This window comes from Macrosteles quadrilineatus, unplaced genomic scaffold, assembly GCF_028750875.1.
Source record: "Macrosteles quadrilineatus isolate MER2022 unplaced genomic scaffold, UCM_ALF_1.0 Scaffold_3__2_contigs__length_128488019, whole genome shotgun sequence".
NCBI lineage: Eukaryota > Metazoa > Arthropoda > Insecta > Hemiptera > Cicadellidae > Macrosteles > Macrosteles quadrilineatus.
Genome location: NW_026542596.1, coordinates 70829536 through 70855163, shown reverse-complemented (window position 1 = coordinate 70855163; position 25628 = coordinate 70829536). Strand labels below are relative to the sequence as shown.

Sequence of the window (25628 nt, the reverse complement as noted above, 5' to 3'; positions counted from 1 at the left end):
TGGCAAAACACAAATATGTCCAGTCCATAGCTTTGAATGGACTGTTGCCAGGATTAACCTCCAAATCTGTTTACAAATTCAGAGATCGTTGACTTGTCATTAGTGGAAATACAACTGATAGGAGCAGCCTGGAAGTGACACCTCGTAAACAATGGATCACGGATAGGAAAATTTTGAAGGATTAAGGGGTAAAGATAATCAAAACGGATACGTAACAATGCATATATTTGCTCTGTAGAAAAATAGTTTGTAACGATTGTGGACAATAATAGCTTTTAACAATGAATTTAGTACATAAAAGTCAAAGGTCAGCTTAAATTAGACATTACAACATGTGTTTTTAAAGTAGAAATTATCAATTAAAAATTACTTCACTCAGCTTACAGCCTCAGGACAGCATTTTCATTAACATTTATTTTAGTTTAATCCAATTATTTACTTTTTCCAACATACTAAATCGTACAAAATAGCCTTAAACCAATTTGAACATTCAGTCTGTGATTACTATACAAAACATTTAAAATATCACAATCTTTTGTGTTTCACGACAGGCATACAGTACTTAACATTAGATTGTTTACTTCACTCTTTAAAATATAATCATGACACATTGAGTACAAAGATATAAAATTGAGGCGTTAACTCATTTTTATGTTTTTTTAACAATGCAATTATTAAACATTCAAATTTAAAAAATGTACAAAACCCTAATCGGTGTTTCAAATAGGTGCACTGGATCATGATTTAATATTTTAACTCATTACTGAATATGTCTTATTACTTCAAGTAAATATTCTGATCCGTTGAAACCTTTAACACACACATCAACTACACTATCAATCAAAGCACAGCTTTGGTCGATAAATTCAATTGTACTCCTGTGAACTACCTGATGCAAAACATGTCATTGGTAGAATATTCGCCAGTCATTTGTGCCAAGACTTTCTGTTCGAAAATTTTAAGAGCAACATACTTTAGATAAACCTTAGACCATGCGAACAAACTTACGTATATAAGACAAAAGTACGATACATTGATTAATTCAGATCAGTCTTTCATTGGTAGATGTTTGTCTAGCGTTTACTTCTTCTCGTACTTGTAGTAGCCTTCACCAGATTTGACTCCCAGTTTGCCCTGCTTGACCAGTTCTTGCATCGACTTGAGAGGCTCGAACAAAGGGTTGTCAGGGAACTTCTCATACCATCCTGCAAGAAGAGAATGCCACAAATCAATCATACGCAAATTCTTTTATCGATTTAAGACCTAACCACACAAAAAACCATTTTTCTTTGTCTTTTTATTCATGCGGTCAAATCAAATACGGTTGTTTTCATCTGTTTGTTTCCAGGCGTACCCGGTTTGTTTACTAATCTCATTTTATAGGTTTCTTTCCCGCAAAGACAGAGTCAGATTTCAGATCCCAAATAGTAATGAAAGTTGATTTAATCATTGATAGAAATTGTCTGCAAATATCTTTCAAACAAAATAAACTTACCACCACTGAAAACGAACTTGAAACAATTAATCTAACAGTTATAAAAAAACATTTGGTCACAACTAGGAATAATTGACCAAATGAAAGATGCTATGCAGTACAAAAAATTACTTATTCAGTTTACAGCGAATTCATATTATAAACAATTAGTGATGGACGAGACTAGATTTTTCACTTCAGACGAGACAAGATTTTTTTAATTCCTGCGGGACGGGATTTTTTTTTTTTTGGGACTAGATTTAATGAAAAGTTATAAAAAACATTAATATCTACTTTTTAAGTTCAAAAATATTTACAAGTTTTAAAAACTTGACAATAAATAGACAAAAATATTTAAAATCTTTTATTAAAAAACATTACTAAAAAAATCTGTATATAAAAAAAACTTATAAGGCCTAACTTATTAAAAATAACTCTTCGGCATAGGAAACATGGAGATATCAGTTAGTATATAGTTCAACTTTGAAAAAAAAAAACAACAGTATTACTAGTTAAGTATCAAGTCACAATTGTTAAGTCTTGTGTTATTTTTTAAATGATTTTGGAGTGACTTGTTTTGGCTATGTTTACAGTAGTAAAACATGTCTCACACTGCTTAAACTAACAAAACTTCTCATCTGCTATGTCAAAATAAATAATAAAACGATTGAAGCAATATTTTTCCATGTAAAGAATAAATAACTAGATTAATATAAACGCCTTCAGTTTTTTTTTAATTTTAAATATTTTTAAATTTTAAATTAAAAGTTTTCAATTTACGTTTTGCAAAAATACTTCACATTTTTTATTTTAAAATTTAAATTTTTTTAAATTAAATTTTTTAAAATTTTAAATTAGAAGTTTGCAATTTACGTTTTGCAAAAACATTTTGCAGTGTTTTTTTTTTTTAATAAATTTTTTTTTAAATCTTGTCTTGAAAATATATTCCGTTAGTATTTCAATCCCGCCCAAAGCTTCGAGATAAAAGGTCCCGCCCAAAGGTCTTGTCCATCACTATAAACATTAACCATAAACAATTTCATATTTTTCACCCCTTACACAAACTTGTTTCTTTTCATGCGGTAAATGTTCTTTAAACACAGTAAAATACATTTGCTAATTAAGATACAGTCAACTTTATAGAGTGTGTTGTATATGAAATGCAGACCTGTAAGGATGGAGTTGGTGGTGTCATGGCCGACATAATCTGCTAGCTCGAAAGGTCCCATAGGATGACCTGCACCAAGCTTCATGGCAATGTCTATGTCTTTGGCTGAAGCATCACCTGCAGAAAACACCTTGTCAATTTTGGATTACAGGACAATAAAAAAAGGTTAAGCATTATAAACAAGGCCTTGTAGCGCCAAGGGTAACTTGGAAATACACCAATAGGAAAAATGCCTACAAGCAGTAAAATTTAAATGCGACTTTAGATCACTTACAACTAGTTTGTTATTAAAAAGAAAAATCAGCACGATTGAAAACTGCATCACATATTGGGCACAGTAAAGGAAAATGCCTATAATAAAATTACGTAACTTTTTAAAATCAGAACATCAGGATTAGAAATACGGCCTTGTAATGTTGTGAAATAAAATAAAATTTAATGTTTACTCGTCACACGAAGTTTACACGATTGTGATACATCACATGTAAACATATGACACAACTCAGTTTAGTTCTTATACAACTAAATACATTATATTATACATTTATGTTCTGAGGACTCAGAGATTCTCAGCTAATCTTTTTATAGAATTAATTGTAAAAATTAAAAAAAATGTTATTCCTTTGTTTGATTTGCACTGTTTCTTTTTCAATTAACTTATGTTGTTTTCACAATTTTATAAAGTTTTTAGTCATAACATAGCCTAATAGGCCTGTTTTACTAGTTTTAATTACAATTACAGGCTGGGTTAACTACAATTATTTGCAAAAAAATATGTTCAAGCAACAACATTTATCTACATCCAAATGTCTAACCAAACAAATATTTTGAATAAGAACAATTTGAGTAAGAAAATAAACACAAAATAAACGGTAAACACCTCTGTTTGAGAAATGTGCCTTTTGGTTGTATATTGAAAGCATGAGTAAAATGAGTCTAAGATAAAACTTTCCATAAACTAAAACAAATATGTAAAAAGTTATTTAGAAAGCGAACTTCATAAAATAAATAAAAATTCAGCTTTCATTAGTGCAAACACTAATATTTCTAGTGGAACACAAAGTTAACAATGCAATGACACATCATGTCCCACAATTTACTGACAAAGACGTCATTTAGTCGAATTCAGCATTTTCTGGAATTGAAGTTGATGACTCAGATTGTATGAGTAATTGCTTTGTTTACTCACTTGACCCCAGTTTCAGTCTGGCCAGTCAGTGCTGCAATGTTGGTACTACTACTACTTCTGTTTCTCTGTCCTTTATCAAGGTCACAACAATGCGATCAACACCTGATCAACAATGTTGCAGACTTTTTAATGCAACAGCTGATCTCCAAGTACCCGGACAATATTAGGCTCACCAACATATCTTCCTCGTTTCTTTACGATCATGGAAAAGTGGAGGCAAACTTCGGCAACTTGGCTAGACTGAACAGCATCAGGAGAAGGGGCGATGTAAATCTCCAGGTGTTCAATAATAGTGTTAACATTGTTTTAGAGGTGAGTAAAATTGTTTTTATGACAAAGTTAAAGTACTACTACGAAATATTATTTTTTGTCAAGTCCTAGCTCGAAGTTTTATCAGACTTTTCTTAAACTGGACCTTGAGGGAAGTAATATTTACTGTTGTATTTCATCAATCTACTGCCTGAAATGACATCTTCAACATATTAGAACGTAATACCAGTTTTATGTTTTGTGATCTTTTTGTAGTGTATTTATCAGTTTCTAGACTCTAATTTTCTCAGGTAACTGGTGGTAAGCTATCTTAAGTCTATCCCTCATGACTATCAACACTCAAAACTATCAACACAAATCCTACCCAGCCACTCTGCTTTCCTTTATATACAAAGCAGTAAATTGTAACTGATATTGGTTTGACTTATAGTGGCTGGTTTAAATTATCCTCAATAATTGGTATTACACCCGTTGACAAACCTTAGTAATTAAGGCCATGGTGAATAATAAATTATGAGTGTATAAATGCTAGGGGTGTGCAAATAGTGATTTTCAACCTCGAGCCGAGCCGAGCCGAGCTTTTTAAAAAATTTTCGAGCTCGAGCTTTTTCGAGCCGAGCTTTTCCTAGCGTCACCTTATCTAAGTTATTAAACTTTTTTTCTTAAAAAAGTGCATAATAATAATAATGTTCTGTCAATTTTTAAATAAACACAATGTTATTTTAATCTATCTATCTATATATTAATAGGCAAGCATGTTTCTTTAAAACCTTTTTTCTCAGCTCGTGTTCATCGTAGGGAAAATCTACGCATACCGTTAGAAAACTATTTTCCTGTAGGTGTGCAGAATCCCTTTATAAATTTAAATAGGCTCAAAGATAAGCACAAAAAATGAGTTAAAAAATTTGAAAATATTAACATGGATCTTATGCGTTGCCATGCTGGTAACGAAATAACAACGAAATATAAACAGAAAACCAAAACAAATGGGAGAAACTTAAATCACATGTTTTTTTTACAGTGTGGGGTGAAAATAAATAAGTGAGTACATTACGTATTTTTGGTAGAGTTTCGACCACTGGACGACCTCTCGTACTTATTTAATACGCAAGCAGGTTTTTTGTGACAATTACTCCTCCGAAACTACTGAACCGATTGACATGTTTTTGGTGTCATTGGAAAGAGGGTAACGTGAAGTTGTGCAGGAAACTTTCTTTTTAGAGAAATAATGAGAGATTGAGGCTCTGGAGCCCTTTAAAGTTTCGTATTTCTCCATAAGGATAACATGGGAGATAATTTTTATTTACAGAAACATATGTTTGTTACTTGAAAATAGTCAAAGTCTACTACATAATAATTGCTGTGTATTATGACTATAATGTATACCAACTACATTTCAATCAAGGATTGTGTACCTTAAAGTTTGACCATAATGGATCTTACTACTTTATTTTAATGCTGGGAATAGTAAAATTTAGTGGAGAATAAGTTACCATGATTTAGAAAACTTTATTATAAATCAAATCAGTTTATTTCCACAATATATACAAATTTACAATTTTTCAATAAAATAAAATAAAAATATATATAGCCCTGAAGCATTATACAGTAATTGTTAACGTAAATTAATTCTAGTAAAATTAATTTATAAGTTATAAAAGTAAAAACTTAAATACTAGTTGAGTGTTTGCTCCGGCTTGAATAATAACTAATTTAATATATAATGGAAATGAGTCTACATAGACCTCAGTGGTCTGTGCGTAGACTCGAGTTGCTAAAAATTATATATGTATTTTTTGAGCTAATTTGCAATTGAAGAAAAAGTTTAAATAAAAATGTACTAAGTGCTATGGGAACCTGTAAAAATAAAAATAAGTAGATTATATATAAAATTGGAGTAAATATTAATTAAAATTTTTAATAACAGAATTGTTTAAAGGGGAAGCCAATAAATAAAACGGAAAAGAATTTTGTTGGTTGCAAGAGTTTGCAGAGGGGGTCCGTTTAGTGCTGTCAGACAGTGGCAGGTCGCCTGTTATCAGTAGTGATAAGAGCCTCGGCCTCTTCATCGCTGATATCCAATAACCATCTATTAACTCGATTTTTGAATACACCTAATGTAGGAGAATGAAATAACTGAGTTGCTTTATACATAGTGGAATAATTCCGGAACAAAATATGTGCTATGTAGAAACAATTTGTTTTTGAAAAGGATTTGTGCTGCTGAATAGTAGAAATTCCAATTCTATTTGCATATCTTGTATTATGTGTGTGGGTTATGGAGGTAAAAATTGAATTGAAGTTTTTAAATATAAAAATTAGAAGATCTTTGATAAACAATTTTGCAATGGGGAATATTCCAGTTTCATGAAATAGTAAATCTGATAATAATAATAATATAATAATATTTATGTACTGTATTTAAATCACAAATCTTTGACATTATTAATTCATTTGAAACTTAACAGCTGATCGACAAATCAAACAAATCATCTACTTCATGTGAATAATGTTACTACACAAACATAGTTTTTTTTAAACCAATATCTTGATTCTTTTTTACTTGTGGGTGTATTTTGAGTTTGCAGTTATGAAAGCACCAAGCAACTTATCTATATTAAGTTAGTAACTTATATCAATTTTTCTTTATAAACTAACAGTATTAATGAATTACTACATGAACTTTACAAGTCAGGTAATTAATTGTCAGTATACCAAGGGGAAGAAGAGTGGGTCCTTGAAAACAGACGAAGGTGGAGACACCCATCTAGAAAATCCAACTGAGTTTTTAAATATAGAGGTCAGTGGATTGCCAAGACACAGATTAGACTAATAAAAGGGGACAGTGGTTTTTTTGATGAGGAATATTAATACTGTACATCAAAAAAGGCCTTATTAATGGCACAAGGCTTCATGTGATCAGAATGGTTAACAACTTAATAGAATGTAAAGTCTTAACTGGAACAAGTGAGTGGGGACGTAAACAAACATACCTTTTAAAACGGAAAGATGCTAATTTCTGTAACCTTTGGCATTTGCAGCGCTGTTCTTACCCAGACCAATTTCAGTCATGAGCATCTATATTAGCCTATATGTTGTTTTAAGTAAGGATCCATCTTTTAATACGATACGCATATTCGTTACGGAAAACTCTGACCAGGGTAATCTTCCTGAAGGTAACTTTAAGGCTAAAATCGTAGTATTCATGGAAGTGCTTTTGTGATAAAATATTGTTTTTTAGTGTTTATTTTTAAAAGTTTGTTTTTTTCAAGCAGCATTTTTATGACCCTCAAAATATGCTACATAGGCCTATTGGTTAATGGTTTGATATGATAAAATATTTTGTTAAATGTGTTTTAAAACTCTTTCAAATAACTAACCTATAACCTTGCTCGCTGCCTATAACATACTTGAACTTGAACACTTATTAATTTACTAAATATACAGCTAGAAAATGGCTGTGCTGCTGCCCTTACAAGGCTTCATTATTACTGTATAATTTTCGTCGTCGAGTCAATATAATACGATGAATTTGTTTTCTAAATTCATATGTTATTTTGCGGGGCATTGAGCCGCACAGGTTCACTAGTATGTTTAAAAACATTGAGAATTGTCAAGACATCAAATAGTAGATAATCACGATAAGAACTGAACTGAACTAAATTAAGATGCAAGAAATAAAAGGATATCGATTGAAGGCCTGACGAGATATGCAGTGCAGACTGAGACAATCAGATTGTCTTTCATAACAGTAACGTTCTGTTATTTAATGGCAAATAAATATTCTTGATTCTTCTTGATTCTTGAACAGAACAGCAACGCGACATTGAATGACGAAGCAGCCCAATGTCAAGTCGCTTGTGACATAGTTTGTTTACAAGCTTTCTCCAGACCGGTTGTGTCCTGATTGCGAACAGTCCAGATTGCGAACAAGGGTAAAATCGTCCAGACTGCGAACACCTCAAAAATGCTGTGGACTACCTGAACATGAGTCGTCCAGACTGCGAACAAATATTTTGGAATCTGTAAAGATGGTTTAGTAGCTGTTGTTGAACGTGAGTTTTAATTGCTTGTTGAGTTGGGAATGTGATTGAATGATTGATGTTGTAATGTGTAATGCATATAGGCTACATGTTATTTAGGATGTAAGATGTATGTAAGGATGGTATTTATTTTAGTTGCTATTTAAATTGCTCGTTGACGATGTTTTTTTAGGTAATGATTGAGTTTGGAATGTGATATTGGCAAATGCATGATATTTCGGCTAATTATGTTAAACTATAGTTAGTTTCTCCTATATTAATATGTGAGGCTATTTTTGTGAACAAAACTCCTATTTCTGGACCGATTTTAACGTTTGAGGTGTCAAATAATTCTTCTCAAGTTGTAGTATTGCATAAAGGTTTTAGAACTTAAAAAACTCTTACCCTTAAGGGCACGAGACGCTATCAAAGGTCGCATCTTCCCCATAAGAATTACATTGAAAACAAATTTAAAACAAAAACAACTATATATAAAAAAAACTCACCAACTTTTTGGGAGTAAATATTGATGTTTGTAATATTTATGAGGTAATAGACAAATCTAAACTGTCAATCAGTTTTGTTGGAAGAACAGACAATTTCTTGAGTTTAAAGGAGAAATGTTGAAAACAGGAGGAGGAGACAATTAATAGGAAATCTTATACGAATAAGAAGAGTAGAGGAGAGGCCTCGTCTCACAGTAAGGAATCCAGGTACACACTCACTTGGGAAGATGAATCATTTTTGTCAGTTATGCTAAGCAACTTAAAAACATGAAGAATATACAACAGATGCTGTCACAGTGATAAAGTAAACCTACCTAAAGTCCGATCAAATAAATACATTCAAGAAATGTTTACTGGTTAAAAGCTTCAAGTCGGGAAACATTTGTAGAAAACACTAAAAAATAAGGCCGGGTCCAAAAAATACTAAAATACAAGAAGCGTTTATTATTTCAAAGAGCTATTTAATAGCGTGAGTATGAAAATTAGTCACATAAGCATTTAGTCGGGTCTTTTAAACTCATCGAAAATTATTACTGTTATTACTGTAGTTTTAAAATAACTTCTGTACCTATAATACCGGCACTTGATAGTTGCTTGATTTCGAGCAACAGGTACCCTAGTTCATATGAAATGATTGTTTCATTTCTTTTACTCTGAGATTGTTTAGTAGTTGCTTGTTCAAGTCAAACATATTATAATTAATTTTAAATAAACAGCCACTTTAAATACCTATTATCAGAACGAATTTGTGAGTCTGGAAGAATCTGCCTGTTAATAAGGGGCTTTACCTATAATTATACTACGTCTCATAAAGATATGTGTCTTCAAGAACATTCATCCTTTCCATTATGTATATTACCAGTCTTAAGTTGTGATTTAGGCTAAATCATTTAGTTAAGGGTTTCTATGAAAGGGTTGAAAACCCCAACCACTCAAATTGTGTTCGCAATCAGGAATCCTCCCCACCCCACGGACGACCCCCTCCACCTCGTAGACCCAAACATGTTCGCAGTCTGGACTGTTCGCAATCAGGAGGACACCCTCCAGACCACGGGGGAGGGGAGGGTCTGATAAGCCGTCTATTGTTCACCCCCAAGAAGGTCCGACCCTCATTAGTGCCGCTCGGCTGCACTCAGTGGGGAATCCAATACCACAAATCAATCTTTTAAATGAATACAAATGTTTGGTAATAACTGTTTTATTAATATTCACCTTGAAATTTCAATAAATTTGGTGTAAAATTTGACAAAAATCGGCCATTTTGACCGATTATTAATACAGTACCAAATACCAATAAAGTAGTACATTCATTGGTAATTAAATAATAGGTAAAAATTAACCGATTTTCGTCAAGTTTTACCCCCCTGCTGTGCGCTATGTCACAAAAGCTGATAACGACATTCGTGATTAGTAACCATGGCAACTTGTTGAATGCGTGATGAAGGGAAACCCAAGAAATAGAAGAACAAAGAGAAAGAATAATGTGTTATCTTTATACCTTTTTTACAATCTCCGTTATTGTTATCTTTATGTAAGATTTTATGATTTTGTTTTATAGGTTTACAAAATAATTCTTTTTAACTACGGGAATATCAATTTATAATTTATCAACGTGCTTCTCTTCCGAAACAGCAATACCGGATGCATAATAAAGGTCGATGACCTAAAATATCACGATTGTGCAATATTGTATTTTGATGTTGAAATTAAAATCACGACAAAAGTTTGTATATATCCATGGTCCCTATAGTTTAATCATTTAATATGTACACAATCAATGCTAAATAATCGTGGTTAGTTCTAACTTTATTTTTTATTATTCAAAGTTTCTACACAGTAAGACAATCCAAAGTCAAACCGGGCAATGAATACCTAAAACACAACGTATCTTGTCCTGTGATTGGAATACCACTCGCCGGCCAGTCCTTTAGGTTTAGGGAAGTAGTGGAAGTCTTAGTCTATATATAGCTTCAAGGTCTTACCCACCCCTTCCCCCTCCGGTCCTACTTGACTCACTATACCCGCGCTCCTTTCGAGGTCATTGCCCAACCCCTCCCACCCTTCTATTGTGTTGCCTTTCTATTGTTTCTATTCTCACTTTTTTTTTGGAAACATTAAATCTATTGTTTACGTAACTTCACAGTAGTAGGCTAGATTTTTCTACTTTGAATTTGAAACAGTACTGTAAAAAAAACTATTACGCAGCGCCCCTAGTATCAAGAGGGAGACAAGCACGAGTTGACTTTCATTTGACCATGGTAGTTCTTTTCTGCTTTATGTCCGTTCGTTCCAGACGAATCTAATCGTAAAGCAAAACAGCCGATAAGGACTAAACTAGTTATCAGTATTGCATCATACAGCTTCTTTGCCGTTTGCTGTTAGGTCGTTGGAAACGTATTGCTGTAATTTTGTCCTGGGAAACTAATGGTGGCTATGGAGATTTAATTTTCTGTCCAAAACGTCAAAATATATTGTCTATCCGAAAAAGCCGGATATATAACGGATAGTGTCGGATATTGAATTTGGGCCCGGTTACCCGATTTTTCAGATATCCGTACACCCCTACTTTTAAACAAAATAAAATAGGTACAAAATTGTGTGACCAGTCAAACTTTATAAACAAACATTTTATTCTATAAAATATAGATGGTAAATAGGGGTTGGTAGGGAATAAAATACAAAACAGATTAATTAATTATTTTGATAAACATTAGAAAGGTTATGGGTTTGATTGAACTAAAATAACCGCAGGGAATCTTATAAGTAGAAAAGTCGTCAACCACAATCTGTTTAATCAGTACACTGTTAGAGAGAGAGAGAGAGAAAGAGAGATAGCAGATAGGGGCGTTTGATAAGGAATCTGAAAAAGTAAACAAACAAGGAACAACGGCATGACGATACTCGTTTACAGCCTTATTGTGTCGCCCACTACATTTGCACACGTGACCACTTTTTGTTTCTTCCTTATCTTTCATCGGTCCCAAAATAGAATTCCTGAAATAGTTTGTTGGTATAATCTCCCCTCCCACACAAGGCGCAGTGCTCAGTGCGCACTGTAGGTTGTCACGGCAACCATGTGTCGTCATAGCGACGAGCCAATCACGCACTCGCACTGCGTTGTATATTACGATACGAATAGCTGTGTTAGATAAAGTGTTTTTTTAGTTTTGACTTAGTATTAAAAGCTCGGCTCGAACTTCGAGCTTTTTCAAAATGCCTCGAGCCGAGCCGAATAATGAAAAGCTCGACCAAAAAGCTCGAAGATTCGAGTACTCGCACACCCCTAATAAATGCTATTAAATGTTATGGGAGCTTTGGTTCTGGTCTGACTAAAACCAATTGAAAATTAAAAAAGGATTAGCAATATCAGTAGAATGATAAGAAAAATATTCCTTTCCTTAGAATGAGCTGTATAAAACTGTTGATGGTATGGAATGAAATACTTTGTGTGAATTGAATCATGAATTCATCCAGTATATTATCAATGAGAGTTATGATCATTTGAAAAAATGAAAATTTGTTACAATAAATAAATCAAACATATACCTATTGTACATGTTTTTAAGTTTGTTGTATATTCTAGAGGGCTTTATTGGAGAGCTTTGTAACTTCATTTAACATTGATTTGATATGAGCATGGTCATAACAATTGAAGAAAGGGGCGCTGATCTGAATAAACAGTAAATAAATAGTTCTGGTAAAATTTAGTTTAGCCAATGGATATTTCAACTCACAATGCTACTGATGCTTGTTTGCTATGTTGGAGGGGAGCGAGCTAGTCTAGTGATAGAGCGCAGGGCTTTGATCTTTGAGGTCCCAGGTTGGGAGGATCCAGCCAATCAACAATAGATGTTATCTAAGTGATAATGCCACGACCCTCTAGGACTAGTCTTGAAGTAATGTGAAAGCAGTTCCGGACTAAAGCCTAGCGTCCTGGGATTGTGATGGTGGAAAAACTAAGCTTTCAAGTCTTTAGCTCTAGTCATCACTGCCCAACTTTACTAAATCATAAGTTCAACATGTATCCGAAGGTATTGATTGTTGCAGATAAGTTTCCTATACTTGACAGTCAGTTATGAGCAATACAAGGTCAAGGTAGCGGGCCTCAGTACTTCAGGCAGCCTAGAAACTTCAGTTATGGATAACTTAATCCAGGCAAGTCGTTAACAACACACCTAAACTTGAAAACACAAGTAACCCTCAATAGTTGTCAACACAAAACTGACTTTAATATTTTAAGGGTAATATTTTCTGAACCTAAAAATGTGTGCAACTAAATTCTAAGCATACAAAATAATTCTTAAACCAACATTTAAATACTTAACACAGTTACAAAACATGAGAATACTTTAATTGAGTTAAATTCCAAAAATGGGTTTAACAGAGGAAACTGGAAGCCATAAGAAATTAAATTACAGGCCTGAATATTACGTATCAAAGGGAATTAGGATGAATATACAACCTATTCTTAGACTTGTCAAAAAAGTAAATTAAACAAATATTGTTGGCACCTTCAGGTTCCTTACTGCAAGATTTGCTAATAAAAGTTTGAATAAAAGTTGTTTTTTATTTAATCTTTTTAGTTATAAATAGACAGGCAATTTTGCAAAAATAACAACTATAAAAGTCAAGGATTACCCATGGACGTAAAAAATTACCATTTTATTTTTGTGTGCAAGTGAATGCCACAAATCCCTTGTTTCATCTGTGTTAAAGTTTTTGAGATTTTGTGCCAGGGAAACCCTCAGGAGAAAACTGCCAGTTGTAAATTTCTATAAATTCTTCTGTACTTGAGCAGCCTAGTAAGGTTTATTGTCGCAGGTTGACGTCACGATGGGAGACAAATCCCTATGTTTCATCAACATCAACAGTGTCAAGTTTCTGCGCATGGGAGACTTTGAAGTTAGACTGCGCTCAAGCTGCAAATTGTGCAGTTCTGTAACCAGCTCCGTGACTTCTTCTGCGCTTAACTACTTCAAGACTCGGATACGCAGCTTGGTCGAGGCCAAGGTCAACGAAACACTCTACAGAGTCATCAAACCTGATAATCCTGTCATTTGTAAAACCCTCCACACATTCTACAACGAATACGATTAAAACTTTAGGATTGGTTGCTTATGTTTTGTTATTTCCTTTTAAGGAAGCTATCTCTGAATGCAATTTTGTAGGGACAAAACCTAAATATAATTGACATTATAAGTGTAAAGTGATATGATAATCAACTGATGTACAGAGTTGTTTATAAGGATTTTTGTGAGGATAACAGGTTTCCTTGTATGGGAAAGAGTCCAATCTGGCGCAAGTGTTAGATTATAACCTCTCCTGATGTAGAGGTTGAAAATTGTGATAGGTTAGTCAGAAACTGTGATATAATAACCAAACATTTTATTCACAGAAAAATTGGCATATTTTTGTATTTGTCTACGCCATTGACATTTTTATACGTTTTGAAAGAGATCAGTCCATACCCTGGCCTTTTTACTATACTGTATAATGTTGACCTTTTGTTAGATAGCATCACTAATTGGTAGACCAATGACAAATGAGAGTCTGGGTCCAGTTCCGATCTTGCTTGGAATCAAACCAGCAACCATCATATTCAGGGCTTGTAACAGTTCTTGAGGTAAAAATAAATAAAAAAATAACCAAAAATTATAAAAAAATAACCAAAAAATAACCTCCAATAAACCCAAAATGTCGCTAAAAATTACAAAAACCGGCATTTTATTGGGATATTAAAAATATGTAGGCAATAAAAATGACATAGGATATTTTGAACTAGGTAAGTGATAATCTACTAAGGCAATAATAATAAAAAAATGAAAAAATAGAAAAAAATCCTCCCATTCTCCCCTTTCTTTTTTCGATTTTTTTCCTTTTAGCGAATTTCCCTATAGGGAAGTAGCTATTACCGTAGGTCTCATGGTAAGACTTAGGCCCGGGACCGATTTACTTTTTCATTTTAATGTCCCCAGAGGCCAAAAACACCATTCGTTCAAATTTTTATATATGTATATATATATATATATATATATAGGTATATATATATATATATAGATTTATATATATATATATGTGTCCGTGAACACGATAACTTGAGTAGTTTTTATCCGATTTTGATGAAATTTGGTTTGAAGGTGTAAGGCGGGATAAACTTGAATGAGTTCGCGATCCAGCATGATCGGACCATGGGAACAGGGTTTTATGGGGGGTTTTATGGGGTAAAAATTGGTTTTTCTCACTTCTTACCCTCAAAACACGAAATTTCCCAATTTTTCTCTAAACCTTCTTAAAGAGCTTAAAAAAACAAACAATTCAGTATATCAAAGTGTTTTTGTACGGTTATTGGTTACGGAGAAAACTAAAAAAATGGTAAATTTAAAATTCCCATGTTATTCTTATGGAGAATATTGTAAAATGTTGTAGTTTGCTTCTTTATGGATATATTTTGATAAAACTTGGCAAATTTATTTATTTTATAGTAAGCTATCAATATTTTACTAAAAACACACTACTTTATTAGTTTCCTTGTTGCAGCAAACCTAGGTACTCGTTTAACCCAATGTCATTTAAATAGATCAATTGAAAATCAATTCGGACAAATGGAAATTCGCTTAGACGGCAGGTTTGCTGCGGCGGGGGTATTTAAACATTTATTTAGACAAAAATACAAAAACAAATATGATTAAATCCTAATACTAACATTTTTTACTTATATAAATGTTAACGCCAAATTAAAAATATATATTGAATAAAACATCAAAGTCAAACATAACTCTTAATTATTAGGTTTATTATAGGTTCTTTACAAACTATTTCAAGATATACAAGCGAATTCACACTGCTTGAAATAGCAATAAATCAAAGTTAAGTGTTTAATGTATTTTGAAGTTTGAAAATGGACTAATGTCCGAAACATGTCACTTCTTTTTATAAAATATAATATACAGGGTGCTCAGTTGTATTTATTTACTTAAATATTTAATATATCAGCAGCCCTATTAAGTGAACACCTAAATTAATACAATAAATCATTATATACATTTGAACTTAATGTCGCAATCTTGTAAATCTCTTACTCTTTATACAGAGAACGAGAGAGTTACAAAATATTATAACACTTTGATATTGTTAAGTTGGTTAACCAGCCAGAAAATCTACTTAATTCATTCATTAATTGTTGAAACTGGCTAGTTTGACGCTAACTACAAATCTGTAATAAACTGATTGGAGCAGGAAATTTCCCCCTCAGTTCAGGTTGACAAGTATCATAAACCAAATAAAACAGGTATTAATTATTTAAAAAAATTGTTAATTTTAAATAGCATAACAATATGTACACATACAAATATGTATAAAGTCACAGGTACAGAATCAAATGTACAAAGACAAGAATATAAATCTATGTTCATTTTGGTTTATGTTTCTAATCCTACCCCTCTTCATTGGGGGCATTTCATGAGTTTTACGAGCTTCATCAAAATTGATCAATAAAACCCTAATTGCCCTAACAAATAAAAAAATAACCAAAATCCTCCAACAAATAAAAAAAATAACCAAAATCCTCCAAAAAATAAAAAAAATAACCAAATTTTAAAAAAATTACAAAAAATAACCAAGAGCCGAAAAAATAACAAAAATAACCTGTTACAAACCCTGCATATTTGAAGGCGGGCACCTTAAAACCACTTCATCATTGGAGGACTTATTGCTAATAGCCAGATCTACAATTCCGATTTAACTCCAAAGGTTAAGTTTTCTCACCTCTCTCCATCATACGGACAGCCTCAGCCATCAAAGGCACTAACAAACGATTGACAACAAAGCCAGGAGTGTCCTTGCACGTGATGGTCACTTTGCCGATGGCCTTCCCCCACTCCATCAACTTGGTGAACGTCTCGTCTGAAGTTTCAACTGTTCTGATCACCTGTCAAAATATAATGAAGTTGTCAACTTAACATGTGTAGAATTTCCTTCCTATTTAATTCACAATTTGGGTATATGATTTTGATGCTCAGAGCAGTTCCATGCCATGTTACCATCTAACACAACTTATTGTTGGAAATTATCACTGAACAAATTATCATCCCACTGACACTGCAACTAGGTTAAATAACATAGGCTACCTTCTCCCAATTGGTTTTGCAATCGTCAGAGTTAAAATAAAAGCACATAACAACTCTGCTACTGTTACAGACATGAATACAGATTTGTTGGAGACTCAAAAATTAAACAAAACGGGCTTATCTGTTGAAAAAGTAAAATTAAATTTATAAACATGACTGTACAATTATATAATAGTCACACAATAGCATCAACGTGGGGACATAGGCTTACTGAGTTTAGAATCAAATTTCAATGAATAATGAGGATTTAGGACCTTTTTCGTTATATGACTACCACTATGGGTTTTTGTTTTGAGGATAAATTATCTACAAATCCTGTTTTGGGTTAGGTTATTTTAGGTTGTGTTTAGAACTGAGGCATAACCTTAAACTTCAACTGTGTTTTGTTACATAGAATGTCTTAAAGAGTGGCAGTCGTTAACAGGAAAAGTCTGCCATTTTAAATATAAAACTTAATTGTACATTCAAAGGTGCCTACCTCCAGCAGTTTCATGACAGGTACGGGGTTGAAGAAGTGCAGCCCGGCAAACTTGTCCTTGCGTTTGGTCACAGAGCCGATCTCAGTTATAGACAGGGATGATGTGTTCGATGCGAATATTGCACTTTGAGGAGCGACCTACAAACAGCGTAATGTAAAAATTTATTTTAGGTATGACAAAATAGCAAAATTCTAATGAAGGGATCATAAAAATATCTTCTGTTATTGCTTAAATATGCTAAGGATTACTGCAAAACTAGTGATGTGTCAAAACCGAATCTCAAATCTCAAAACCAATCAAACTTTGGAAAAGTTTCTGTTTCGAGATTCAGAATTTACAGTTTTGACCATCACTACTGCAAGCTTTTTCATGTCACAATTTTGTTTATTTTCTCCTTGAGGTGCTCTGATTAGGTGGCAAGATGATTGGAGTTGAGATTCTTGGAGTTCTATTGTAGTAGGTTGGAATCTTAAATAGACATTAATGTGGGGAAAATGAGCAAATGTCGGTGCATTTAACAGTGTTTATCTATGCCAACTTACCGGGTCTATTTTAGAGAACAGTTCATGCTTGACAGCCATTTTCTCTACAATAGCCTCCAAAACCAGATCTGTCTGTTTGACAGACCCTGTGAGGTCAGTCGAGTAGTTGATTCTGCTTTTGGTTTCATTCAGGAAAGTCTCGCCATCAGCTGGCTTCTCCTAAACAAGTCATCTTCTTTAATAAATTTTTAAATTTATACATGATAGTTTCTTGACAGTACGATGGTTATTGAGAGCAATATATTACAATATTACATAACAATGTGACATTTTAAAATTACAATCGCGTAAACTCCATGTCACAAGGAGAGAAGCCCAGGCATCCAAAAAGTCGTTAAACTTAACGACTTAGTCGTTAATACTATGACATTTGTTCAAGAAAAATACTTATCTCAATTCAAGCTACATCTGTTCTTATTAAGTTTAGTCAGAGATTTATTCAATTACCAAAGAAATATTGGTTTTTGAATTCAAAAAAATATGTTTTAGGAGAACACACCACTAACTAGGTATTTCTACCGGTAACGTACAGAAAACACATTTTAACCACACATCGTTAAACCAAACCCCAAATTTGTCTGCCGTGGTTCAGGTAGTTGGCTCGGCTTAGCCTACAAAGTGTAATGGAGCAGACGACACGTATCTCATACCGCAATAAAGATAAAGTTCAGAAAACCATTGTCCATTATTTTAAGATATAGATTTTGCGAGACTGTAAGTAAGTAGCCTTTATATATTTATAAATGTCTACACACAATCTGCCACACTGAAAAATTATAGATTTTGTGTATGGAGTTAGAGATATTTGAACAGAAAAAAAGTTCCAACCATTGATTAACAAAAAAAGGTTATCTGAAGTGGCCTCGCCTCCTTTATTTTGGTTGGTCGAAGTTTTACTGTAATATATTTGGCTGTTAATGAGAACCCCTTAGGATATTACTTTTGAATTTTCCAAAAAAATTATTTTAAACACACCTTGTAAACTTTCTTTGCTACTCTCTTCAAGCTGTCCTCAATTCTCTTAGTAGCGTTTTGCAGAGCCGAATCGTTCACCTCGACCAATGTAACCTTATTGCCAGCCTGGGCTGCCACCTACGAGAGAAGCAGGAAACTTATTAGGGTAGTTTAAACGTTATAGTAAAGATGGTACTTAAAAATAACTTGTAATATAGACTGAAAGTAAAACAATAAATTATATTTTTTAATATCTCAATTTTGTACTGCCTTACATTTAAACTGTGTTTAGGCCTACCATTTCAACTCCAAAGATGATCAAAACATTTAACTATGCATATTTCAACTACCGTATGCTTGTCATCGAAAACATAAACTTAATGATTTTGACAAAACATATTTATACTGTCATAACCACTGTTTCTCTTGTTAGTTTATTTAACCAGCTTTTTGAGTCTGTAGTTAAAACTATTTATTTGTAGCTTACAACAAATCTTAAAAATTATGTATATATACCTAAATACCACCGTCGCAGCAAACCTGCCGACTAAGCGAATTTTCATTAGTCTGATTTGATTTTCAATAAAATATATTTAAATATCGTTAAGTTTAACAAGTAGGCCTACCTAGGTTTGCTGCTACACAAGGAAACTAATAAAGTAAGTTTTTTAGTAAAATATTAATAGCTTAGTATAAAATAAATAAATTAGCCAAGTTTGATCCATATATATCAATAAACAAGCAAACTACACCATTTTACAATATTCTCCATAAGAATAACATGGGAATTTTAAATAGGCCTATACAATTTTTTGAATTTTCTTTGTTAGGCCTACCAATAACCGTACAAAAATACCAATACCGGTATACTAAGTTTAAATTATTTGTTTTTTAAGCTCTTTAAAAAGGTCTAGAGAGAAATGGGGAATTTTGTGTTCTGAGGGTCAAAAATTAGAAAAACCATTTTTTACCGAATAAAATCACCCGTAAAACCCCGTTCCCATTGTCCGATCATGCTGGTTTGCGAACTCATTCAAGTTTAGCCTGCCTTACACCTTCAAACCAAATTGAATCAAAATCGGACAAAAAATATTCATGTTATCGCGTTCACGGATATATATAATATACATATGTAAAAATTTGAACGAATGATGTTTTTGGTCTCTGGGGACATTTAACATGAAAAAGTAAAACGGTCCCGGGCCTAGGTCTTACCATGCCACCTACTATAATAGGTTCCCTAGGGAAATTCGCTAAAAGATGCATATAAAATTTAATTCGTTGATTAACCAAATCCGATTTGTTTTAACAGGTTGCAAAAGCAAATTAACTGTCAAACTTGAACCTCCAAGTGAAATATAAAACTAGGGTTGCTTTCAGAGAGGTGAAAGCCAGTTGAGCGGAACAAACGTGATTTGAGATTAAATATCGATTTCGATGCGGTTCGATATATCGCTTATTAAATTCTGATTTCTAACATTGGCTGTTTCTAATCAGCTGGCAACACATATAGGTTCCCAAGAAAGTAGTCACGGGTCCGTATCCCTCCGCTCCTTGTTTATGCTCCGCGTATTGAGAAAGTAGTTCCGTATATTTTCTCGATTTGCAGTGAATTCCGCGCCTTAAAAAAATGTTTTAACGGTATTTTCTGGTTTATTAAGATCATAGGAATGGTTTAAAAACGTTTAAAAGAAAAGTCTAGAAGGTTCAGAAATACCTTATGGGTATCTTGTTTACATTTTTCTTGTAAACAAAAAACCTGTCATGGCTACTTTAGTCCCATAAGCCTAATGTTAAAAATTGGAAATTTTAAGTTCGTTTTAAATTGCATTAGCAATATCTAATTGAAATTTGTTTGTTTAAAAACCATCTCACTATTAGTCTAAGTAATTTTGTTAAGTTTTACTAAAATGCGTTCAGCCGTTATTGAGTGATGTTTCTCTATTTGTTGCATTGAAGTTGATCCCAAAGAGCTTCGCTCGCTCCGCTCAATTAAAAAAATTACAATCTGTCATACGTAAATTCCTATTTAGAGTATATAGGTATATAGCCTAGTATACAATTATTTATTGAATGAACAAATTATACAAGAATTTATCTATTAGAATTAGGCGTACTATAGCTATAATTTGAATAGTAAAAATAATACTACTTTGATAGCAGACTATATCAGCAAAAATAACAAAAAAAAAGTACATAAAACAACAAGCATGAAGACCATGCTGTCGTAAATTATTTTAATATGATACAGTTGTTTAATGAGATGAGCCTTAGGCTTAGAACTTATCTGCACATGAAAACATATGAATACTATAAAATAGTTGAACATAATTTTACACAATTCACTATGTTTGTGGAACAATAGATTTTTTAAACTAATTAAATACCTGAGCAATCCCCGAGCCCATTAACCCTCCTCCAATCACTGTCACGTGGTTTATTGAAGCCGAAACACTCGTTGACTTGGAAAATCCTCTCACAAACACGGAAAATGGAAGAGACATTTTAACAAATGATGAGTTTTAGAATCCGGCAATATCACTGAAACAAAATATAAAACACTCAAGTAATCAGAAGATAAGAAAGAGGTTCAATGTACAAAAGTTACATTGGTTACCGAGTGTACTTCCTGATAAGATTTTGTCAGCTGCTTGTTCTAATTATTTGTACTTCCTGTTTAGTATTGGAAACAAACAAAATTTCACACTTTATACTTTATATTTTATAAACTACAAATATTAGGCCTCTAACTAAAATTTCTGGCACTGAGCTTACAGTGATGAACAAAAATTCAAGAAATATATTACCAAAGTATTACTACATGCAGCACATACAATTTAACTACCGTAGGTTACTGTAAGTTATTCAAGAATATTTTATTTCAAACATTTTGAGTGTTTTAACCTTCAAAATGCCTAGCCTACTAGGATTGTTAAACAAAAAGTTATTTTACAATTGAATGGTACTTAATGGTAATGCCAAAACTACTGTATACCATCTTTACACTTTTATTTGTAAAATTAGAAGGTTCCTGTATATAACTTACTTTGTTATTTAATACAAGTTCTTACAATTCTTACAAGTCTCTTGAATATTTCGTGGTATTTAACTATTTCTCCTGCTCATAATTCATAAATGAGCCACGCCATTCCATCTGTTGACCGATATGGCTCATTCATGGAATAAGTTAATCAATAAAAAAACCAACAGTAACTTAGCCTATGTAGGCTACAGGGTGCCGGTAAGTAAACAGCCAAACTCCAGTAAATTACAAAAAGTATGGGTTAAAAATTAAAAGAAAATCTAGAATTAATTTTTTTCAAAATCCCTTTCTTAACCAGATACCTATCTGCCATTTTGTTCTTTAAGTTAGCAAATTACCCTGTAGGGAAGTAGCTACCGTAAGTGGCATGGTAAGTTAAGACCTAGACCTGGGACCTACATAATTTTTCAATGTCTCTAGAGGCCAAAAATACAATTCTTACAAATTGTTATACATAATATGTACACAATTTATTATATACACCGGTACGTCCGTGAACGTGATAGCTTGAAAAAAAATTTGTCTTGAAGGTGTAGGGCGGGATGAACTTGAATGAGTTTACAAACCAGCTTGATCGGACCATGGGAACGTGGTTTTATTGGGTAAAAAAGGATTTTTCTCAATTTTGACCGCAAAACATAAATTCCTCAATATGTTAACCATTTTAAAGTGATTAAAAAATAAATAATTTAGTATATTGAAGTGTTTTTTTATGGTTATGTCTATTGGTTACGGAAAACTTTCAAAAAATTGCCAAATTTAAAATTCCTAGGTAGGTATATTATTTTTATGGGATATCGAGTAAACCGTTGTAGTTTCCTTGTTTATGGATATATTTTGATCAAACTTGGCAAATTTATTTTTATTTAAAATAGGCTACTAAGCTAAATAGGCTATGCCTATTAATATTTCTCTAAACAACACACTATTACCCTCCCTGTATCAGTGAACCTAGGTAGGCCTACTTGTTAAACCTAATGTTGTTTCGATATATTTAATTGAAAATTCAATCAGACTAGCCTATTGGAAATTTGCTTTGTCTGTAGGTTTGCTGTGGTGGGGGTATTTTACATACTATCTTTGAACTGTTCCAGTAATGTTTATGAAAGTTGGGTATGAATTAGGCCTATTTTAATGTCACAGTTTCGTCAGTTAGTTTCTCCATCACTTGGAGGCGTAGGGGTTGGCGATCCCATTGCTCGGTGGCTAGCCATTGCAAACAGCCTCCCTACTCTTCAACTGAGCAGGGTCTGTCTGTTCACTCCAAGTTTTTCTTCTTCTTCCCAAGCATGAACCAACTGTCTTTCATATCTTTCTATCTCTGCTCGATTCTTCTTCCAACTTCTGCGCCCTCCTTTTCCCTCTTTTGTTATAGAACAAACCCAGGTGTTAGGTGGACCGTGCTGAGGGGAGGATGGCACCAGGCCTCTTTTGTAGGTATGGTGGTCCCGTTACCTGCAGGATACCAGGCGCCCTTCTGTAGTAAGCAGCCTTGCCTGGGCATGTAGGGGCTTTGTCCAGGTCGACTTCAGATCCCTGGCGAAAAACACATGGGAACGCGGGCTAGTACCGCAAGTCATGGAAAGGCAGGTAAAATGCCCTGACCTTTGAAGAACGACCCACCCAAAACCAGGAGAACCTGGGTGGAAAGGACGATCCTTGTAGAGTAGGGCAGAGCGGGGCAGGAACCCGCTGGTCACTTCTTAGAACAGGGCATGGAACTGTTAAAGAATGTTAACAGGTTTTCTAACTGACATTGAAAGCTCAGAGGTCATCTGGGAAAAAAAGAAAATCGTTCAGGAAAGTGACTGCCGATTCTATCAATCAGGGGAAGAAACACCCAGATATCCATTGGCTGAATGTGATGCGGTTGGGCAAAAGAGAGCCAAGAGCTTGGGATTGCACCAAGAAAGTTAAGTTAGCAGTTGGAGATTTTAAGCAGTTAGAACCCCACCTGACACTAAGCTTCAATATTATTCGTATCAGTATCAGTTCTTCCTTCACTTTATTTACAGTAGGACTACCTTAATGTTAAGTTACAGACAAGATTTTTTTTTTACATTATTTTATAAATTGTTCATTATCCATCTTGATGATCTTCACAAACAGTAACTTACCGGTACCTAACTTACTTAAAATATTAACACAATAAATAATTTAAATAGCCTAACAAAAACACTATTTATTTTAGTCTGAACAATCCCACAATAGGACGCCGGCAGAGCGACCGACGGTCCTGCGTCGGATGAGTGTAGGCCTAGCTTGTAGGCTAGGTCTTTATATTAATTATATTTTACCTAACGATGGTCTGTACATTTAACTTGCAAGTTAAGCTTTATGTAGGCCTAGGCCTAGACCCAATGTTTTCAGCAATAACAATTTCTAATACATAGTTCTCAGTGGAGGTTTGGTTACCGTTAGTTTGGGAGTTAGTTGGCCTTATAGGTACTATAACTTAAGAGTGAAATCATAGTTAGCAGATCGCCTGGGGTTTGATGAAATATGCCGTTGATAGAGGTAATACCATTCCTAGGCTTAAGTTGGGCCTGGTACAGTGTCTTAACTGGGCTCAGAGGCTATCTCATATTTACTAATCGAATCGATAGTTTCAATCGATAAGTAGCCCAATATTCCTTAATTTATAGCCTCTATTCATTGAATGGTGAGATTTGAACTCACCGGGCTTCTTGGACCAACCTCTAAAAGACTAGGCCTACTTTACTTTGTAAAAAAATAGACTAATAAAAACTTACCAATATCAAAGATAATATTGCAAAGTTAAGATTGTTGCCTATGTATCTCTTTTTACATCCACGTCCACCCCAATATCTTGAGCTATCGAAATTTAATCTACCGTACCTACACTTCTACAGAGACAGGTTAATTCATTAGGAAATGACAAGACGTGACGTGACGTAAGACGACGACGACAGAAACAGACATGATAAACAGGACTGGACTGGCACTGGAATGACTGGGACTGGAACGGGCTGGATCTGAACTGAACCAAAATAGGACGAGAAAGAGACTAGACCTAACTATTGCATTGATTAAATATTTTGTTACGTTAGTGGCATTTTTATTTAAGTCCAATTTAGATTTAAAACAAATCCATTAAAGTTTTGTGGATTAGTCGGGGATCGTAACCGTCTCTCCCGCACCGAAGTCCGAGACGCAATTTGTAACAGCAGTAAGGGCCATACTAACTGGGGGGATACTCTGTGGATTATATCGTTTTTTTTTATTGCTAAAAATATTGAAGACGACATTTTGTTACGGCCATAAACAATTTATTCCTAAATAAACTTTTTTTCAATAAAGGTTTATATGAAAGTAGCTTCCAGACTAGGGACGGGAAATGTTATTGGGCCTAGGGCGCCCAAATGATAGATCCGGCCCTGTTCCACCCCCATGTTACAGTTGTCACCAGTTTAAAAAAAAATTAAATAAACAAATGAAGTGAGCCACCAACAGATTGTGCTGATGTGAGGTAACTTACTCTGATTTCTGTAGATATGATGATTTAAAGATATACTTAACATCTTTTATGTCACATCAACTATCTCAGTAAAAAATAAATTAACACATACTTTCTCCCATTAGCTTGCTATTAACCCTAATATGATGGGCGGTAGAAAGTATAGTATTTTATGAGTAAAATCACAAAAATTGCAATAACTTAACTACATTTTTCACAGCAATGGGAGTACTTTAGGGTTTGCTGCTACGTGGGGATTAATAAAGGGGCAATAAAGCCTGTGTTTATTGAAATGTTAATAGTATAAAATAAACAATCTTGATCAAAATACATATCCCTAAACAAGCACAATACAACAGTTTATTTATTCTCCATAA

At 33.6% G+C, this 25628-nt stretch overlaps 2 protein-coding genes across 2 annotated transcripts; one reads left to right on the top strand and one right to left on the bottom strand.

Annotated features, from left to right (window-relative positions):
- Positions 1–208: 208 nt before the first annotated feature.
- LOC128989622 (hydroxyacyl-coenzyme A dehydrogenase, mitochondrial-like) lies at positions 209–24678 on the bottom strand. The gene is made up of 8 exons (XM_054411567.1): positions 24527–24678; positions 21118–21271; positions 18752–18868; positions 17777–17935; positions 17234–17371; positions 16394–16556; positions 2643–2759; positions 209–1205 (listed from the first exon to the last, which is right to left on the bottom strand). The coding sequence occupies exons 2-8, from the start codon at positions 21232–21234 to the stop codon at positions 1081–1083; spliced, it is 936 nt and encodes a 311-aa protein (XP_054267542.1). The 5' UTR covers positions 21235–21271; positions 24527–24678; the 3' UTR covers positions 209–1080.
- LOC128989623 (uncharacterized) lies at positions 3857–13747 on the top strand. Its single transcript, XM_054411568.1, has 3 exons — positions 3857–4143; positions 12677–12784; positions 13451–13747. The coding sequence occupies exons 1-3, from the start codon at positions 3868–3870 to the stop codon at positions 13724–13726; spliced, it is 660 nt and encodes a 219-aa protein (XP_054267543.1). The 5' UTR covers positions 3857–3867; the 3' UTR covers positions 13727–13747.
- Positions 24679–25628: the final 950 nt, after the last annotated feature.